Raw genomic sequence first — 19,505 nt, forward strand, 5'->3', positions numbered from 1 at the left:
ATATATTAGCAATGTCAGCAGTACTACATTTGTTTAACTAAATAAAATTGGAATTAATGTGAAATCATCAAGTAGAATGTATACTATATTAGCAGAAGTGGCAAATCCAGGTCTAGAAATTAAAAACCCTGCCGCAGTTTGGCTTTATCCCCAGGTGCTAGCTAGAGAGCTCCCTAGCTAGCTCCTCGGTTGCGCATTTACTTGTAAGGGAGCTAGCTAGATACACTCTAAGAATTGATTGGTTAAAAAAAACTAACAATCTCGTAGGTTATGGCTTGATTAACCAATAGATTGGTCAGACATTGACCATTCCGGGTGGTTACAGGCATACCAATTTTTTGGGTTAGCCAAACAACCAATTGGCTACAATAGAATGTAAGTCTTGATAGAGCACTTGGAAATATATTTATTGTATCAATTTAATTCAATTGTATTCTAAATGTATTTATTAATTATTATAAGTGATTACAATATATTATAATATATTTTAATATATAGTGTTTAAAAATGGAAATGTGTGTCACTGTGTCTAGATAGCTCACTCGGCGTATCTCCCCTGAGACTGGGAGGTTGTGGGTTCAATCCCTGGCCGGGTCAGAACAAAGACTATAAAAATGGGTTCCATTTGCCTCCCTGCTTGACACTCAGCATTAAGGGTTGGAATTGGGAGGTTAGATCATCAAATGATTCCTTGAGCGTGGCCCCCACTGCTGCTCACCGCTCCCTCAGGGGATGGGTCAAATGCGGAGAACGAATTTGGCCCCACTGGGTGTGACAATAAGTGGTAATAATATATCATATATAATAAAATATCAGCCTCTAACACAGATTAACCAATTTCTTGGTCAGAATGTATTGGTTGAAAACACCTACCATTCTTGAGTGGTTGTTTTAACCAAAAGATCTGTCGGACACATAACTGCCTGCTAGATTGGTCAAATGTAGCAATCTGTTTTTAGGGTGTAGCAAAAGGGGCTGAAGCCAAACAGTGGCAGGGTTTTTACTTTCTGGACCTGGATTTGCCACCTCTGTATACTAGACTCAGAGACAGTTTCAATTGCTTTCTTTAATCCTTCAAACATCAAAGCGTATTGTAGGAATGAAAAAATGTTGGTTTGTTGCGATGGTTTTATGTTTGTATGTTCATGTTTTATGTTATGTTTTTGTTTTGTTTTTTTGTTTTTGTAAAGCGCTTTGTGACAGCTATAAGGCTGTTTGAAGGCGCTATATAAAAAAAGATGACTTGACTTGAATACTATAATATGGTATTTGAATTAGGATTTACAAAGTGCACAAATCATTTTAGATTTCACCAACAGGCATCAAGCAAGTAAAACCGAAAGTAAAAGTATGTATTAAAATGTATGTCCATCTTCGCGTCAGTAGTCAGGTTTCCATTCAATTGTTTCAAATGTTTTAAGCAAATTTACTGGAAATGCGCAAAACGAACATGCAACTTATGCCCGTTTGCATCTGTTTTTCTTTTGGGGGGGGGGGGGGGGCTCAGTATTGTTCATTCGGTAATTTTACCGATTCAACATGTCGTCATCATTGCTCTTTTTTTTAACTTTTTTTTTATTTTTTTATTTTGTATGTGCGTGTGTATGTGTGTGTATGTGTGTGTGCAGGGGCGCGTGTGTGTGAGTGTGTACTCATTAGTTCACCTAAATCCTATTAAAAATCCCATACCGTTCACCAAACCGAATACTTCAGAATCCAGAAGAATTTCCAAGAAGAAAAAGAACAGAAAGCGACTGCACAGTGCGATAACGTCGTATGAGTTTTATGTTGTAATTCTTAACAAACCGTAGCGTTTCTTTGTTGTTTTCCATCTAAAATTGCATTCATATTCGCTTCTTTAATTAAAAAAGATTTCAGTTTCGTCGTCCCCCCCAAACATACCAAACGTTATTGTCTGCCATTGCTTTGAGACTCAAAACGTACGTGTGAAGTATTATCCGGTCAAACGTGTGACGTGTATCTTGTCTTCAGACTACAAATGAGCCATCTGGATGGGCTAAAAAAATTTTTTTGGGGCTGGTCATCTGAACAAGTTTACACATGAGAAGAGGTTTATGGCTGGCACAGGAAGTAAATAAATTTGCGTTAACTGAGGTAATATTTTAAACAATTTCAGTAATTTATATTAATCGCCAAAGTTAACTCTATAACTTTCTTTGACAGTTACATGTAACGTACACTACCTAGTTCAGACAAAAAGAGTGGTTCCCCTTCTTTGGTAGCTTGATAAGTTGACCCTCTTCCATTGAAGTACTTGTTCCTCTTTCCAAATCTTGACAAAATATGGGTCAAGCATTTCTCATAAAAATCTATTAATAGTGTTTCCTTTGATTTAAAGCAATTATCAATGATTTCGTTTGGATCTGATTCATTTCCATTTTCCGAACCGCTTATAACATCAGTTAAAAAACAAACAACTTTACTAGCCTTGACTGTCGGACTGCTAAATTACTCCAACTGTTTGGCTCCTAAATTTGTAAATCTGACTTTAAAGTCAGTGCCTCAACAGCAATAAACCTAACTGCATGCCATTGATGTACACTAAGTATTTGTTACTGCGGAAGCAGACAATTTTCTTTAGTAACTGGGCTTCCAGAAATGCTGACAAAATCCTTAATTTTGAGCTTCAGGTGTCAAGCCTTGTTCCAAATTCCCAAATCTGTAAGAGTCAGCAAGCTGCTAAAGTTCAAACTAAATGTAATTCTGATAGATCCTGTTTAGCATTCAGTTGAGGGACTTCCGTCTCTTCAAACAGGCACAAGGAAAGATTATAAGGGCTTTCTGTGCTTCTGTACTTCACAGAAAATGTATAGTATTTCTGCACTCATAAACAAGAGTCATACAAAAGAGCTAGTTCTTTTTTCCCTGTCACACTGCAAACAGTAGAGATGACGTCAACACAGCACAAAGAATTCTATTTTGGTCATTATTTCCTGTGTTGTACACTTTCCTGCATTGCAGTTACACCAGTGTATGTCCCATTGTTATGGACACAATTCTATAAAATACAGTTGTGAGAGTCACAGATTCAAGGAAACTGATCCGATTGTTAAGCAGGCGATAGAACCATATGTCTCCCAATTTACAATAGCAGAATGAAAGAAAACCTCTGCAATGTGAAGGGATTTACTGCATGTGAAGCCTGTCCCCACTTTGTATAGACGGCTGTGTAATCAGGGACTTTGAGCCCCGTGAAGAAAATCTCCATTTGGACCTCTACATTCATAGCCACAAATCGAAAATACAATTTTCTAAGATCACTGCCAGTCATCATGGGCCCTTTGAATCGTCAGCAATGCAAAAGTCAACCCACACCCACTCCAGAATAGCGCCCCTGAGTATAATAGTTCATATGTTAAAATTGTTGTTTTTTCAAAAGGTGTGGTTACTTGGACTACAAATGAGCAAAGTTAAATCCAATTATTACCACAAAGGAACACATGAACAAGAGATTGCAACATATCCACTATAATCGTCATGTGTGTGGGAGAGAGATTGAGAAAGAGTGCAAAAGACAAAAGAAAGAATGGAGTAAAAGGGTGATGTGAAATATATTCAATAAACAGCAATTGTACTGCATACGAGTTAATGGTTGGACTGGGGGATCCGCACCTTTGAGCCATTTTTTTAGATAAAGACATCAACTGAGCTCTCTCAGAGTGTAATTGTGTATGACTGAAAAATAGCTAAGAGCTAATAATTACATGCACCACCCAGTGAGGACAGGACCAATGATGAGAAAAGAGGAAGGTTGGAGGTGGGAGACAAGGAGTAAGGGGGGGCTTAATTGAAAGTAATAAAAGGTAAATACAGAGTAATTTAGATGCAAAAATGCAACTGTGGGAGTCCACATACATGCGTTCACAACATTTTCACATCTAATGATGGTTAAGAAAAGGGATCCCCAATGCAAGGTCAACAAAAATAATAATAAAAACACTCAAATGCTAGTGCAACAAAGACCCTTGTGCTCTAACCCTCTCGGCTGACCTGAGACACTGATGCTGATGAGATGCTGGAGCTGCAGCCCTCAGGAGAGATTGGATGGAGATGAGCACGAAGAGGAGGAGAAGCTGCCAAGAAAAAAGGAAAAGAGCAGCACATGGACAGGGGACAGGAGGGGGAGGAAGGTAATCATAATGATAAAAGACAAAGAAACGGCTGTGTGTGTCTGTGTGTGTGTGCAGAAACATAAAAGAATGGTGGTGAAGGGTAATGACTAATTTGTATTAAAATATACTTTTCAAGGCAGATGTAGTATTGAGGTAAGGTCTACCCAAATGCAAGGCAAAGTTTAAGCAGGAAAAACTCAAACACAGGTATATTCTCAGAAAAAGAAACCAAAAATCTGGAGGCTGAGTATCAAACAAACTTATAGCAGTAAAAGCTGTGCTTACTCATACGGGGTCCATTTTGGGTTTACGTTCCAAGTGTGTTACCGTGTGAGGCATTTGCTTCTAGACCTTATCTTCAATGTAGAGCAGAAACCCCCATATTTGGTCAAGTTAATATTTTTTCACAAATTAATAGTATTGGTCATGTGGGTCTTATGTTATTGGAATTATTTATTCTTACTTATTCTTACTTATTCTATTCGCACTTTATTCTTCTCACTTCTTTGCCATGAAACAACTCCCACATAATACTTCTGATTTACACCATTCAAATTTCAATTTAGTAAAAAAATTCCCGCCACTTCTGGTACTTATCGTCTATTTCCAGATTACTTACAGTATTCACACAATTTAACGTTAAATATCAACTTTTCCCCATTCATTTTCAATCCAATTCATTTTCATTATTTTTTATGTCATTCGTCATTAATAAGTTTTTTCTACATTATCCGTTTTATATTCAAAATTCAACGCAAGGTTTCAGCTTCATACCTCAATATTCACTACAATTACATACAATGTCACAGACTCTTCTATGGCACCAATGACCCAGTGGCTAATTAAGCAGAGCCTTGACTGGTAAACAGGAGGCTGATGATTTTTCAATTTCTTTCAATATCTTTCATAACCATTCATCTAATATTCAGCTGAGCATTCAGCTTAGCATTAAGCTATTAGCATTCAGCTATTAGCATTTAGCTTTCAGCATTCCCACGCAATTTCTGCAGAAATTGCATTTTGTCTAGTTTAAAGAAATTATTGACCAATCTAAAGTGTTGAAAATGGCTTGCTCTGATGTAATGTTAATGGTTGAACAAACGTGCCATTTTGGGGGTCTCTGTCTGTACAAGGTTTCGGTCTGACGCCAACTTTATGATCCAAAACACACAAGCTCATGCATCTGTGAATCATGGTAGAGGGAGTGGCTGGCTGCTTCTGGAATGGGCTCACTCAGCTTTATTGATGATGCAACTGAGGGTATCAACAGAATGAATTCTGAACTCCACAAAAGCATTTTGTCAGGCAATTCACAGAAAAATACATGCAAACTAATCAGAGAAGCTTCATCACGCAACAAGAAAATGACCCGAAACACACTGCCAATAAAATAAAGCACTTCATCAAGGGGAAGAAATGGAAGGTCTTAAAGCTTGATTTATGCTTGACAAGGTCCGCACGGCCAAACAATGTCATTTCAGCAACCACGCCCCTCCATGCAGCATTAACAGTGCCCACATTTTCCACACAGCGCACCTCTGAGAATTTGTTAGCTACACAGTTCGTGCGGAAAAACATACATATATATATATATATATATATATATATTAGTGCCGACGAAGTGAAAGCGTTAAATGATTAATTAATCACAAAAAATTATCGCATTTATCATTAATTAACAGAGGATAATCGCACTATTAATTTTTATATAGATTATAGATTATCCTTCGGCGTGACAGTGGTTGGCTACGTTTAAGGTAGCACAGGTTGTGTTTGAGCAATAAACATAATTACATGCATTAAAGTAAAGCATTTAATAAATGTATGCATATCACGTTTAGAATATTTGTTCATGTCAAAATATTGGGGTCATTTTTTTTCCGTTTTAAATTATGCAAGTAATTAACTGATAAGAAAAAGAGGATGAGCAAGTGCGGTGGAACAAAAAATGCTGAATACGTCCTCATAGAATTCAATGTAAAAACAATTTACACATAACTTGGTGCTCTTTAAATTTGGCGAGAATTTTTTTTTGATAAAAAAGCCTTTTTGTTAAGTGATTAATCATGATTAATCAAAATTCTAAGGTGTGATTAATCTGAATTAAAATGTAATCGTTTGACAGCTCATATATATATATATATATACACACACACACACACACACACACACACACACACACACACACACACACACATTTTTGGACAGATTCAGGTCTACAAAATATCGAGTTGTGCAATGACTAATTATATTGCATGTTCTTTTTCTCATTCAAGGCCATTGTGTTTAACGTAGAAATTCTGTGACGGAAAGAACAAGGCAGTCCTTTTAAAATACTTCCTCTCAAGGGAACATGAATGTCCTTGTGCAGCATGGGCTTAAGAGATTCATTCCCAAATCTGAGAGCATCTCCGTATAAATAAATTACAATACAATGTTCATGCTTTATATTTAATGAAGACTTTTATCTGGTGCCTCAACACTCAATTGTCATTTATTGTTTGCCCCGTGAAGGTAAATGCTCACATTCTGTTTACATTTACTTCAGAGTACAGCTTTAGACATAGACAATAAAGATTATTACAAGTATTAATTTTGTCAATGTAGGGGATAAACATAGTGCCTCTAACATCAAGAGTGGGACACTAATTTGTAGATTGCACTTTATTTTGTATTTTTTACAAATGCCGTACAGATGTAATATCTGTCTTAAGACAGAATTTGATATTTATTCCTTTTAGGATACATGTGGCAGCAGTGGCTCAGGGTGTAGAGGCGGTCGTTTAGTAATCAGAAGGTTGGCTGTTCGATCCCCCTAAGTGATGTGTCGTTGTGTCCTTGGGCAAGGCACTTCACACACATTGCCTCTAGTGCTACTCACACTGGTGTATGGAAGGTGCGAATGTTTGCTGGTGGTCGGAGGGACTGTAAGCGCACACTGGCAGCCACGCTTCCATCAGCCTGCACTAGGGCAGCTGTGGCTACTTAAGTAGCTTGCCGACACCACAGTGTGAATGTGTGAGTGCATGAATATTGTATCCATTGTAAAGTGTCTTTGAGGTTCAAGAAAGAAAAGCACTATATAAATCTGATGCATTATTATTATTATTATTATTATGTGCACTGTTAACACATCAAATCAAAGTTTGGCCCAGGTAATTTAATACACCCAAATCCAACTTTTTTGCGTCTCAATTACTTTTTTTTCATTAAATTTGCTTTTAATTATTGCCAAAATACTCCTGAACACTCCTTACAACCACATCAAAACCACACTCATTCAAGAAAATACACATGTATGCACTTCCCGTGTACACGCACGCACACACAAAAACTAAAGTATTTAATTTCTCTATCAATGAATATGTGAAAGGTGATGAGAATGGAATGCAAATGTTACTATGGTAAAATAAAAAAATGTATTACAGCATATTTGATATATTTTTTAAAAAACCTTATAGGTCCATCAAATTGTATGTGTTTCTTTCTAGTTTTGCCTCAGTGAGATCACCAGGGCAGCTCAGATGCCCTAAAGGTGTTTGCTTAATAGCCTGGTTATAATGACTTTTTCCACATTGTTGCTTGCTGCCAGCGTCCCCTCACACACAATGTCTGAGTTAAGCCACTTAATTACTGTGTACTTCTATATACTGCTGCTAATGTTGATTTGATGGCTGTGCTATTAATGTGTTGCTGCTTGAAAAAGCACACTAACGTGTGCCTATATACAAGTACTCTATGCAGTATATGCTCATTTTCACGCACTCATTCACTGTGTAATAGTAACTGTAAACAGTAAAGGTTATATTAAGTATCATCATATCTTATCAGGGCTGCTCAGTGAAGTAGTGGAGGGATGCACTCTGATTGGTCCCTGAAGTAATTATTGCATTTTAGTGAAACCGTTATGCTTTCTCTATTGTTTTAATTCTGAGCTGTAATATTACTGTTAACTACAGCACACACCTAATTGAAGGCCAGTAGAACCCTGTGAATTATCCTGGCCAAGAGCAAATAAAGGTGATGATGATGATGATAACTGTTTTTCATTTAAGTGCATGCAATTGAGGTCAAGGTGACCGCTGGCCTTTGAAACTGTAATCAACTTTTATGACATTTTAGCACATTTACAAACCATTTTTGTTAAAATTGGGCCTCTTTGAAGAATCCGTTCTGAAAAAATATACCTTAGTATATATAAAAAAAAAAACACAACAAAAAACTGGTTTTTGGTTAATTCTCATATGCAAGATGCCCCATGATTGCAACCTGACTAAAATAAAGATAATATTTTAATTGTGACAACTAATTTGGTTTGAAATGATGGCACAATATTTTCAGCACAGTATTTATTTACACAAAAATATTAATTGAACATAGCAGAATGAAAGTTATGCATGTATGTATTCATTGCATCTCTATTTTTGGCATATGCAAGAACACCAATTACATACGCATTCTTGGTTTACAGTTATCGTAATGTGTTGTAGATGTGGTTTGCCCATATCATTAGCTGCTCTGTGACACCAAACGCTAATTAACGCAATGTTTTCCTGTCTTGTGAAATGACTCAAGAGAAAGTCCTTTTGTGGAACAAAGTTCATTTACAGTATTACACACATTGCCCTCTGATATAACAGGTCAGGGAAACTAAAAGGAAAATGCTATAAAAGCAAATCGTTTTATGACGATATGACAATGATTAATGAGCTGGCCAAAAAGTTCAAGAAGGAATCCAGGATTATGTCAACGTGCCTGATGTCATAAATGCATCAGGCTTTCACCCCATCCCCCACCTAAATACCTCAAGTAAGAGTAATTGAACACAGCCTATCTTGTCTAAGCCAGTGCCCTCAATTCCCGTCTGTCATGGGCTTTATTAACTTTTTTGATGGACAGGTCGAAGGGATGTAAGGTGGCAGTTGTTGTTGACTTCTGGTTGCAACATCTGTCCAAGGCACAGGCAGTTTGGATCATTTGGTTACTCCACCAATTATGTTCGCAGTGAGCAAAAAGCATGTCGCATTTAATAATGTAACAACAGTTGTACTGTTAGAGGTAAACAGTCAAATCATTTTTAGCATTTGGCATTTTGGATTTGACTTATTTACCTTTCCTGAGCTGTCACCTTATCTTGGTAGAGGGTTTGTGTGTTCCAAAGATCCTGAGAGCTACGTTGTCTGGGGCTTTATGCCCCTGGCAGGGTCACCCATGGCAAACAGTGATGGCCCAGATAAAGCATGGCTCAAAAGACCCCTATGATGAATAAGAATGATGGAATACATTTTCCCTTGCTCAGACGTGGGTCACCGGGACTAGGCTTGGAGGTGGGGCTGCACCCATGGGGCTTGGCTGGGCTCAGCCCAAAAGGACAACATGGATCCCTGTCTCATGAACAGGGCTCCACACTAACTTTTGCACTGGTAGCACTGGTGCTACCAACTTTTTCAGTTGGTCACACCCTTTTGGGGGGGAGATACAGCATGACCGTATTTGCTAATGTATAGTCTCACTTTGCATAGCGTAGTTTCAAATTACGTAAAGATTGACTGTGACACAAAAAAAAGATTGACAGTGACTCGATATACAGTTGAAAAACATTTTACTGCAACAAGATTTGTCTGCATTATGGGTCAATTATTTCATATAACTATTAAAATAGGCTTTGTTTAGGTGAACATTAGTTTGTTCAATGCAGAGGTGCCAGCTCCTGCCTCAGTCAAATCTGGCCCTTCAACAATACTTTGGATTAGGTCATCCGATGCAGTGTTTCACAATCAGGAGTATGTGAGCACATAGCAGGTGGTATATGGAAACTCAGGTGACTGATTAAAATAAAAATAAAACTGCTACACTATGACTGACTCAGTATTATTCTTGTTATTATTGTTTAATGCCTTTTTAAAGGGGACTATTGTAAAGGTATTTTTGATGGTAAATGTTATAAGAATTATATATATAAAACAACAGCTGGTCTATTCTTTATTTTGATTTATTGACATACCAACAACTAGAATGGAGGATGGAAGCCTACTAGATGATTCGGTATTGTAAACAGAGGTGACTAGTTGGACCATTGATTGTAATCAACTACAAAAAAAATAACACAAAAAAACAACAACAAAAGCGACTTCACACCATCATTCTTCTTAATGTATGCTAGCTTTTATAGATTGAGAGAAAGCCTACATTGTTTAGATGTCTCAACCCTGGTCCTGATCCTGCCTGTTTTCTATGTCTTCCTATTCCAATGCAGCTGATTCCAATGACAGGTCATCAGCAAGATTTGGAGAAGCCTGATAACAATCCTAAGGTGTGTTGGAATAGGGAGACATGGAAAACAGGCTGGATAGTGTGCCCTGAGGACCAGGGTTGAGAGACACTGAGCTAGTATTGTCAAAGCAGAGTCACACACAACTGTGTGTAGTCTAGTAGTAAGTGTATGCAATTCACCCACAGATTAGTATTAACTTTGGCTCAAGATGTATTTTCTGCAAAACAGTGTGCATTGTATTTATTTTGGATTGAGAAAGAATTCTGATGAAGTGAGCTATTGTATTATTAGTCAAATAAATAATTCAACAACAGAAAAAAAATGTTTCTGCTGATATCTAATCAAATTTTTAGGCATGATAATATATATATATATATATATATATATATATATATATACAAACATATTAAATAGATAAATAAATAAAAAACAGAAGGACAGCAAAAAAAGAAAGAGGAAGATAGGAAGTGTGTGTGTCTTTAAGAGAGTGCCTAGGCCAGAGCCCAGTGATGGGAAAGCCAAGTAGCAACTTTCTCATGACCCCTAAGAAGAGACCTTTTTACTTCTGACTCCATGGATGGAGATGGGATGTCTCAGCAAAGGGACAGTCATCAACACCAAATTCCCACCCCCCAAACACATGCACACACATACACACATTACACATAACTCCTAGTGGGGACATCCCATTGACATAATGCATTTCCGAGCCCCTTACCCTAACCTTAACCATCATAACTGATTGCCTAATCTTAACCCTTACCCTAACCCCAACCAAAACCCAATTCAAACCTTAACTCTAAAACCAAGTCTTGACCCTAAAAAATAGGTCTTGATTTGTGAGGACTAGCCAAAATGTCCCCACAAAACACCTGTGGTCCCTACAATGACAGTAAAAACCCGGAATACAGTCCTCACAAGGTTACACATCCAAGAAAACACACACACACACACACACACACACACACACACACACACACACACACACACGTTTGTCTTTGTATCGTAATGGGGACATATCATTGACATAATGCATTTACTAGCCCCTTAACCATCACAACTGATTGCCTAACCCTAACCTTTACCCTAACCCCAACCAAAACCCAATTCAAACCTAAACTCTAAAACCAAGTCTTGGCCTTCAAAAAGAGGACCACCAAAATGTCTCCACAAGATCAAGTCGGTCCCCACAATGGTAGTTAAACAAGGAAAAACACTCGTGTATGGTACCCATAATGTAGCAAAGACAAAGGCACGCACACGCATGCACGCACACACACAAAAAAAAACTCTTCAGGAGGATTCTGCTAATCTGCTAATACCACGCCATGTTTCCCATTTCTTATAATTATATCATTAATCCAGTAAATGGGAGTTAAATTAAGGTGATAAAATTAGAGTAAGGTATTTAAGACCAAGATAATTGCAATAAAATGCAATATAATGAGGATTTAGAAATATTTTTGAACTAGTGAAGAATGTGACTGCAAGGATGAACCTGCACTAATCTCCCTGCAGGTTCTTGTTCTCCTTGGCCTTATGCACAGTGCTGATGAGTATAAATACAAAGGATTACAAGAGGCACTGGCACGTGAGTCAATTTTTGAACAGTAAACTGCCCCACGGAGGAGGAAAAAGCGCACTGTTGTATTTCCGTGTCATTACGTATGTAACAATAAATCCCACAATCCTTTCTCAAATCAAAATTGCACCAGTTGCTGGGGACACACATGAGGACTGCAGGCTTCAAACAGACATAATCCCAGCTCAAAGTGGAAAGGGGCTTTGCTACACATCCATTTAGCATTATTCTAAGAAATAGGCAATTAGCGATAAGGCCATAGTTGGAAAAATGTATTCCATGACCTTTCCTGTTGCAGCCTTCACAGCATCGAATATGTTCAATGATTTATAGTTGCCAGAGAGAGAAAAATGTGAAACCAGATGTTTTTAACTTGTCATAGAATGAAAGCATGACAAGTAGGCGTTTTAAGTTAGACTGGGTGAGGGATCAGTGTCCTACAAGTGTGTTTAGAATAATACATAAAGCTAAAAATAACTTGCAACCCCCTCACTCTCACTACTAAATCACTGAGGGTTGCCACAGAAAATCTGCAGTGGAAACGTAGCTTTGCCCTCCTCATCCCAATGGAGCCTTTGAAGCTTGTGCGGATTGACCTTGTTAAATAAGTCAAGTCCATTGTGGGACCCACCTGGAAAACAAATGAAGATGTTCTTTTGCCAGATTATCTGTCCAGAATTATAATAATGCAATAGTTAATCGGAAGGGGTTTGGGCCAGGAATCAACTATACCAGGGGTCAGCAGCAACTTTTACTGTCAAAAGAGCCATTTTAGGCCAAATAAATAACAAAACAAAAAAAATCTGTCTTGAAGCACAAAACATTTGAACATTCGGATGAATGAAACAGCGTGATAGTGTTAGCCTAATAGTAATGAGGGCCAAAGAGCTAATTAGATCTGCACTATAACAGAAAAATATGCAGCATTCAATACTTTGAGATTCATTTTCTTCAACCTTTCGTATTCAGTTTTTGGATTTATTTTTTTCCCGAATGTACATTTTCAGACTTTGTTTTTCATAAATGTTTAGACTTTTCTACTTTACTGTCAAATGTCTTACTTTTTTGGCAATTTTATGGAAATTTTATGGTAATTTTGGGGATTTCTTCTTTTGTTTTTGGACATTTTATAGGTACTTTTTCAACATTTTCTTTTCTGCCTTTTTCATTCAATTCTTTGACATTATTGGCAATTTCATGGACAATTAATGATAATCTTCGGTAATTTTTAAAACCTTTGTCTCTCTTTTTCTAACAATTTAAACAATTTGGACCCTGACATTTTTTTAAATATTTAATTATTAGGTTTTTTTCTAAATCATTAATTAATTTAAAGTATATCTCATCTAAAAATAAAGATAAATAATAAATATGTAAAAAAAAAAATATTAATTTCTGCAAATTTTTTGGGGAGATCCACAGGGAGCCACAGGAGAGGGCCGCAAGTTGCAGACCCTTGAACTATACGGTTAAGCTATGTCCCGCTGCAAGTTGCAATGCAACCTCAATTTAACGAACCTGGAACCAATGGCCTCTGGATTTAACAGAAAGAAAACATTGTCTAGTCGACTGAAAACAGCCCTTTGTACAGTAGTTGAGTCAAAGTTTGTGAGTTCCACAACTGGCTGCTGTTACTGGCGATGTGGCGGAATCAACAGACAGAGACCGGTGCATGCATTTCCTTCTGGGTTGGGCCGCTGTTACAGATCACAGATATCCAGGACAGATAACAGCAGGCTAACAGATGTGCCTACGTGAGGAGACTGGCGGCCATGTAGGCCGGGGTGACAGTCAAAGGTAACAGTGGAATGCTTGGAGATTATTGAGCATTGGCGAGGACAGACGACTCTAAATGAGCGTGTCATATCTACCAATTTTTATGGCAGCTGTTTAATAGAGCAAGCTCTCTCATCTTGTAGTATGTGTACATGGCTTCTAACATTTTTGGTCCAGTATATAGTTCCACTTCAACCAGAGTACAACATAGCGAGAATTTTGAAAATCGGATGAAATGTTTCAGAGAAATTTAGCTTTTTGTGTGGGGGAAAATTACCTTTTTAAAGGAACATTTTTGTGATGTTGCTTTTAGAACATGTGGTAAAAAAAAGGGGGGGAAAAAAATACTTTAAATTTTTGTCAATCGGTATAGGTTTCTCAACATTCTCCTCATTTCATTTTCGTTTGTCTTCTACTCAGGGAGCTCTCTTCTCCGATTGGCTGACAAGTTTCAGTTAAAAATATTCACCAATTTTTTTAGACCTCAATGGGCCAAAATCAGCGTCATGTTTCAAATGCTGACACTTCCCCAAAAAACTCGACGTAACTAGCACATCTGAAAGATTATTGGTTAGAAAAGCTGTGTGGACAGCAGAATAAGGTCACGTACGTGCAGCCAATAAGTTGTTTTTTTTCTGAATGTATTTGTTATAATCATCATTTCATCAGTCATTTGAAGTGCTCAGTCCATGTTTTTGAGAACATTCCACAAAAATGGTGCCCACTTGTCACATTGCTTATTAAACAGTCTCAAGCTTCTTCTTTTTTTGTTTTTTTACAAAACTTTCTTACTATACTGAGCATTTTTAGAGTGCGCTGGCATATTAGGGCCCAAATTAAAAAAAACATTTTTAGATGTTACAAGAAAAAAAAACTTGCCACTTTATAAAGTGACAAATTTGCGAGAAAAAAACTTGTAAATTTGCGACTTTATAAAGTTAAGCTTTGCACTTTGAAGTCGCCTCGTTCCACACTCTGAGGATCAAGCATTTAAGTTAATTTGTTAAAATGTATATTTACTTGTACATTTATGTTTCCAGAATTATTATTTACACATTCATAGTCAGTGTTGTCGCCATGACGAGTAAAGTTTAAATTAAGAATTAATCTGTTTCCATTCTGCCTTTTCATTTTATAAACAGTGTCCCATTAACCACCAACGATACAACCTACCGATAGAACCTGAGGCTAAAGCCAAACTGTGGCATGCAGGGTTTTTACTTTCTGGACCTGGATTTGCCACCTCTGTTTGGCTGCATATGTGTAGTCTGCTTCTTTGTGTGGTGTACAACAAAAATGTGAAGATGGGTGTAATCACAATCAGAAAGAAATAAAAAATATAAAAGAAAACAATGTTCACATGCAGTAAAGTGAGCTATGTTTAGTTAAATTTAAAGGGGTCTCCCACCAATTGATACATCATAACTTATTAAGGAATTTAGATTATTTCCCATGTTTTTTTTTTCCTGAATTCTAAAAAACAAACAAACAAAAACTGTAGATTTCACAGCATTGTGCAACAAACAAAATGTTAGTAATGTCTTGAAAGTGTAATATAGAAGCCACAGATAGGTATTATACTGTATTCTGTTGGATCATATTCAACAGTCAAAATAGCCAACAATTTTCAGATTTTTGACCAAAACACAAATTGAGGTCTTATCTTTTATGTTGCAGGACATTTGCTCACTTCCTGCTATAATGCACACGTCAACAACAAGGACTTAAGGAGCACTGAGCCTTCCTGTGGCCAAAGACAGCTATTCATTACCGTTTCCTCCATAGATCCTGGCCACTGACTGTGTTCAGGACACACCTGCAGGACAACTGATTGTCAAGGTCAGCGACTGTGACTTCAATGTCCTGTTGTGCTATGATTCTAAATCAAGACCTGCTGGTAAATGGCCAGAGTAATCCCTGAGTAAATTGTGGCTGCAAATAGCCCCGAGGTGATTTATCTAATAGAATCATCATGGTCGGGATAGTTTTCAAGTTGCTTTTTCACGAGATACACCTCCCTCTATCAGAGGGAGGGGCAAACCAGCATGAGATTGCCGATGTCAGCTCATGACATTGTTTTGGCAACAGAGTATAAATGGACACAGTGGCTTTACGCAGCCAAGAGAAAATTCAAGGAAAATATGATTTGCCCGATAGCTTTTCTCTCTTACAAGCAACACGAGAGTCACCAGCTTGTCTCTTGAAAGTTGAAACTAATACACACTCAAGCAGAATGAGTGTCCTAGTTATCCCACATGAGAATGGGATGGTTTTGTAAGACAAGTTCATACTACAAGCATTGAGAATAGATGTCAGTGATAGTTTAGGGGAGAAAAAACCCCATAATATTTTTATAACTACGATACATGATTATGAGCATAAACCAACACCTTACATTGGATTTTCTGTTGTTGTTAAAACAGCAGCAGAATCTTTGAAATGACCTTGCCATCCAGTCTCTGGAAAAAATAATAACACTTGTACTGTTTGAAGCCATAGGAAAGAAATGTCAGTGAAATATAATGACAAATGATTTCCTGTAACGTGTAAATGATCATTTTGTCAGACGGCACTCTTCAAATTTTGACCAAAATTAATAATTGATGGCTTGTCGTTCCATAAAACATTTGAAAAAAGCTTGAGCATCTGTACCACGTCCCAATTTTTCTAAATCAGAAAGATGACAGGAGAAAAGTAGGCTGCGTGTACTGTATAGTTATCAGGGAAAGTAGGAGTTTTAATATGTTGCTCGAGAGAGTGGCGGATGAGCCAATGTTGCAGAAGATATAAAAGGATTATTCATCCCTGGAAGACATAATCATGTATAAAACCCTTTTTCCTGAATCCTGAGAAATACAAACAGGTGTTTTTACCTAAAATACATCCAACAAAAATACATTTTCTTGACATTTTTGTGTTATTGCTTTTTTTTTTAAGATTATGATTAATAACTATATGTGAGTATTAGTCACAGGATAAATAAAATATAGTTACTGTATTAATCTTCATTGGTATTGAAAAAGAGAACTAATAGTATTTTTTCACAGACTGTATGGAATTATGTCTGACAGAATGGTATCCTGGCACCCAGTCATTTTAATTTAAACACATGAAACCACCATGGTATATCTTACATGTGAAAATAAGTATTTTCCTTACCTGACAACCCCCACAGGCAGATAAATGTCAGCACAGTAAATTTCCACGAAGTTCCATCGACCTCCATGTTTCAGGTAGCCCCACTTTCAACTTCTGAGTGTGTCACAGTCCTTCAGGCAGTCTCACTCTCTCTCACTCTCTCTTTTATCTCGTTGGCCTTGGGCACAGCACTCCAGGTGCTTGTTTCTGTCTCCCTGCACAGGTGTCAGCTGGTTAAGGGACACTTCAGGTGAGGAAAAATGGAAGCCACCTTGAGCACCTCAGCCCAGGAATTGTTGTCTCCGACTTTCTGTAAAGGGGGGAGTAAAAAGTGAAAAGTCGATAAGCACCGTCACCACTGGGGAGTCTGCCAAAAATGTGACTCGTACGCGAGACCCCTCTCAAATATGTAGCAACGAGAAACTCGGCAACTATTCATTGACGCGATCTTTACAGTGGGAAGAGAGAAGGGAGGGGGGGAGAGAGAGAGAGAGAGAGAGAGAGAGAGAGAGAGAGAGAGAGAGAGAGAGAGAGAGAGAGAGAGAGACAGAGAGAGAGAGAGAGAGAGAGAGAGAGAGAGAGAGAGAGGCGAGCGAGTGAGCGAGCGAAAGGCGCGCTTCAGCCTGTGTCAAGCGTGTGCCGAAAAATGTCGTGCAACTTCCGCTTTCAAAATAAATTCACCTTCTTAAGTTACTCATACACTGCCATACTGAAAGCACATTTGTTATTCCACTATAAATGTGACACTCTAACTTGATGGATATCAGTCAATTGAGCAAAGATGTGACGGCAAACAAATTTTTTTGATCCATCCATCCATTATCTAAACCGCCTATCCTCATGACAACAAATACATAAATTAATAATAAGACTAAATTAAAAATGTTTTGTAATGAAAAATATACACTACTATACATGTCCCAAAAAAAATGTTGATATGACTCAGTGTCGATTGGACCTTTACCCCTAAATATGATCACTGCATTGATGTAAATTTGCTGAATTTTTGTATCAGCATCTCATTGTCTCCACTATAAGAACAACTGATTTGTTGTTGACTTACACTGTAACAAATGTCTGTAAAATCTACAATAAAAAAATTACAGCATGATCTTGTTTTTTTTATTTTTCAGTATTTAACTGTATACCACAATGTATTATGGGTAAAACAAAGTGCATTATGGGTAAAACCAAAGTATATTAATTTGCTATATAATTAGCGGTCAAATACTGTACATTTTTACAGCAACTATATTTTGGTATATATATATATGTGGATTACATGTAAATACTGTAAAGATTGTCTGCATTTGGCGGGTATTTCTGTAATAGAAGAAGCAAATAGCAGAGCCTGGATTGTCACCGGAGCAAGGACAAGAATTCAGCAAATTAGTGAGTAATAGTTTTAGTGCCCTAGAAAATGTAAGTAATTTATATACAGTAAATACTTGTCAAAAAAGAATACAGTAATATACTGTAATATGTTTTCACAGTATAATTAAATTAGATTTTACAATTTTTTTGCCAGTTATTTCTTGTAAATTCTACAGTCAATTCATTACAGTGTAGCTGCTGGCACTTACTATGTTTGCACTTACAATTGTTACAAGTTCCTCACACGCTGTCCCGTTTTTGCTTAAAAATAAAGAACTGAATGAATTAATGGATTTAATCGAAAGAGCAAATCAACAGTGTTTCCCAATCGACAATCTATTGCGTGAATGAGTGAGTATGGGCCTAAAAGCAGAGATTCAAACTGGACTCTGCTCAGATTGACGTGAATTCCTAGGTGAGCCCCCTACCCCCAGCCAATGTAAAAATATGAACAGACCTGTGGTCGCAGAAGTGGTCAGATTGCTTTTATTTCATTTTTCTAAGGTTGCCCTGTTGCCTGGCAACAGAGGTGAAGCTAATGCAAGGGGATTGCTCAATTATGAAAGGTGAATAAAGGTTATTCTTGTGAATAAATCCAAGGAAACAAGGGTTAGTCTGTTTGAAGGTAACATTATATTTGTTTTGGGACTGTAAATGGCAACTCGACCCCTAAATATTTTACAGGATTTAAATTGTAAAAAATGTAAGTATTGGAGGGGGGGTATATACTGAATTACCAAGTACAGTGTTTGATTTGTGTGGCACCTGCTTTGTCTAAATTCATTGAGAAAAAGTGTGTTTTCATGTGTTTGTCAACACACAGTCAACTCCACATCTATGATCCTCTGGTGAAATATTTCAAATCTGTCCTCCTTTCATCTATAACTGTCGGCAACATTCCTTTAATCTATAACTGCGTCAACAGCAAAATGTATGTATGAAGGAATTAGCTATGTGCTAACTAGATATATGCTAGCTATATTACCTTATGTCATGTTTTTTTTTTAACTGTTAGCCTTTGAGAGTAAAACTCCAATCCTCTGTTTCACGCATATTGCAGGTAGACAGTAAAAGCTATTTCCTTACCTACAGCAAGTGTGTAGTGTTGGCAGAGTGGTTCTATGCAGCAATATATCGCGTCCGATTACTTCCAGCATCAACAAACTAATAATACAATAGAATGATGGAGAAGTAACTGTGTTGAGTTGAGTCATTCACACAAACTAGC

The 19,505-nt window shown here is 37.3% G+C and overlaps 1 protein-coding gene across 3 annotated transcripts in view; it reads right to left on the reverse strand.

Moving 5' to 3' along the window:
* esama (endothelial cell adhesion molecule a) overlaps positions 1-19,505 on the reverse strand; it is a 74,979-nt gene extending 55,474 nt beyond the window's left edge. Inside the window, exons 1-2 of one of the 3 annotated variants that reach the window (XM_086057693.1) lie at positions 19,364-19,505; positions 16,925-17,213 (exon numbers count right to left, since the gene is read on the reverse strand). In XM_086057693.1, coding sequence (XP_085913819.1) covers positions 16,925-16,991 — 67 coding nt within the window. In that variant the 5' untranslated portion in view covers positions 16,992-17,213; positions 19,364-19,505. Of the gene's footprint in view, positions 1-16,924; positions 17,328-19,363 lie in introns of those variants that run through there. The other 2 variants (XM_086057694.1, XM_086057692.1) reach the window with 2 other exon arrangements.

The sequence above is a fragment of the Leptonotus elevatus genome, chromosome 16 (assembly GCF_054856555.1).
Source record: "Leptonotus elevatus isolate MCC_2025b chromosome 16, RoL_Lele_1.0, whole genome shotgun sequence".
Taxonomy (NCBI): domain Eukaryota; kingdom Metazoa; phylum Chordata; class Actinopteri; order Syngnathiformes; family Syngnathidae; genus Leptonotus; species Leptonotus elevatus.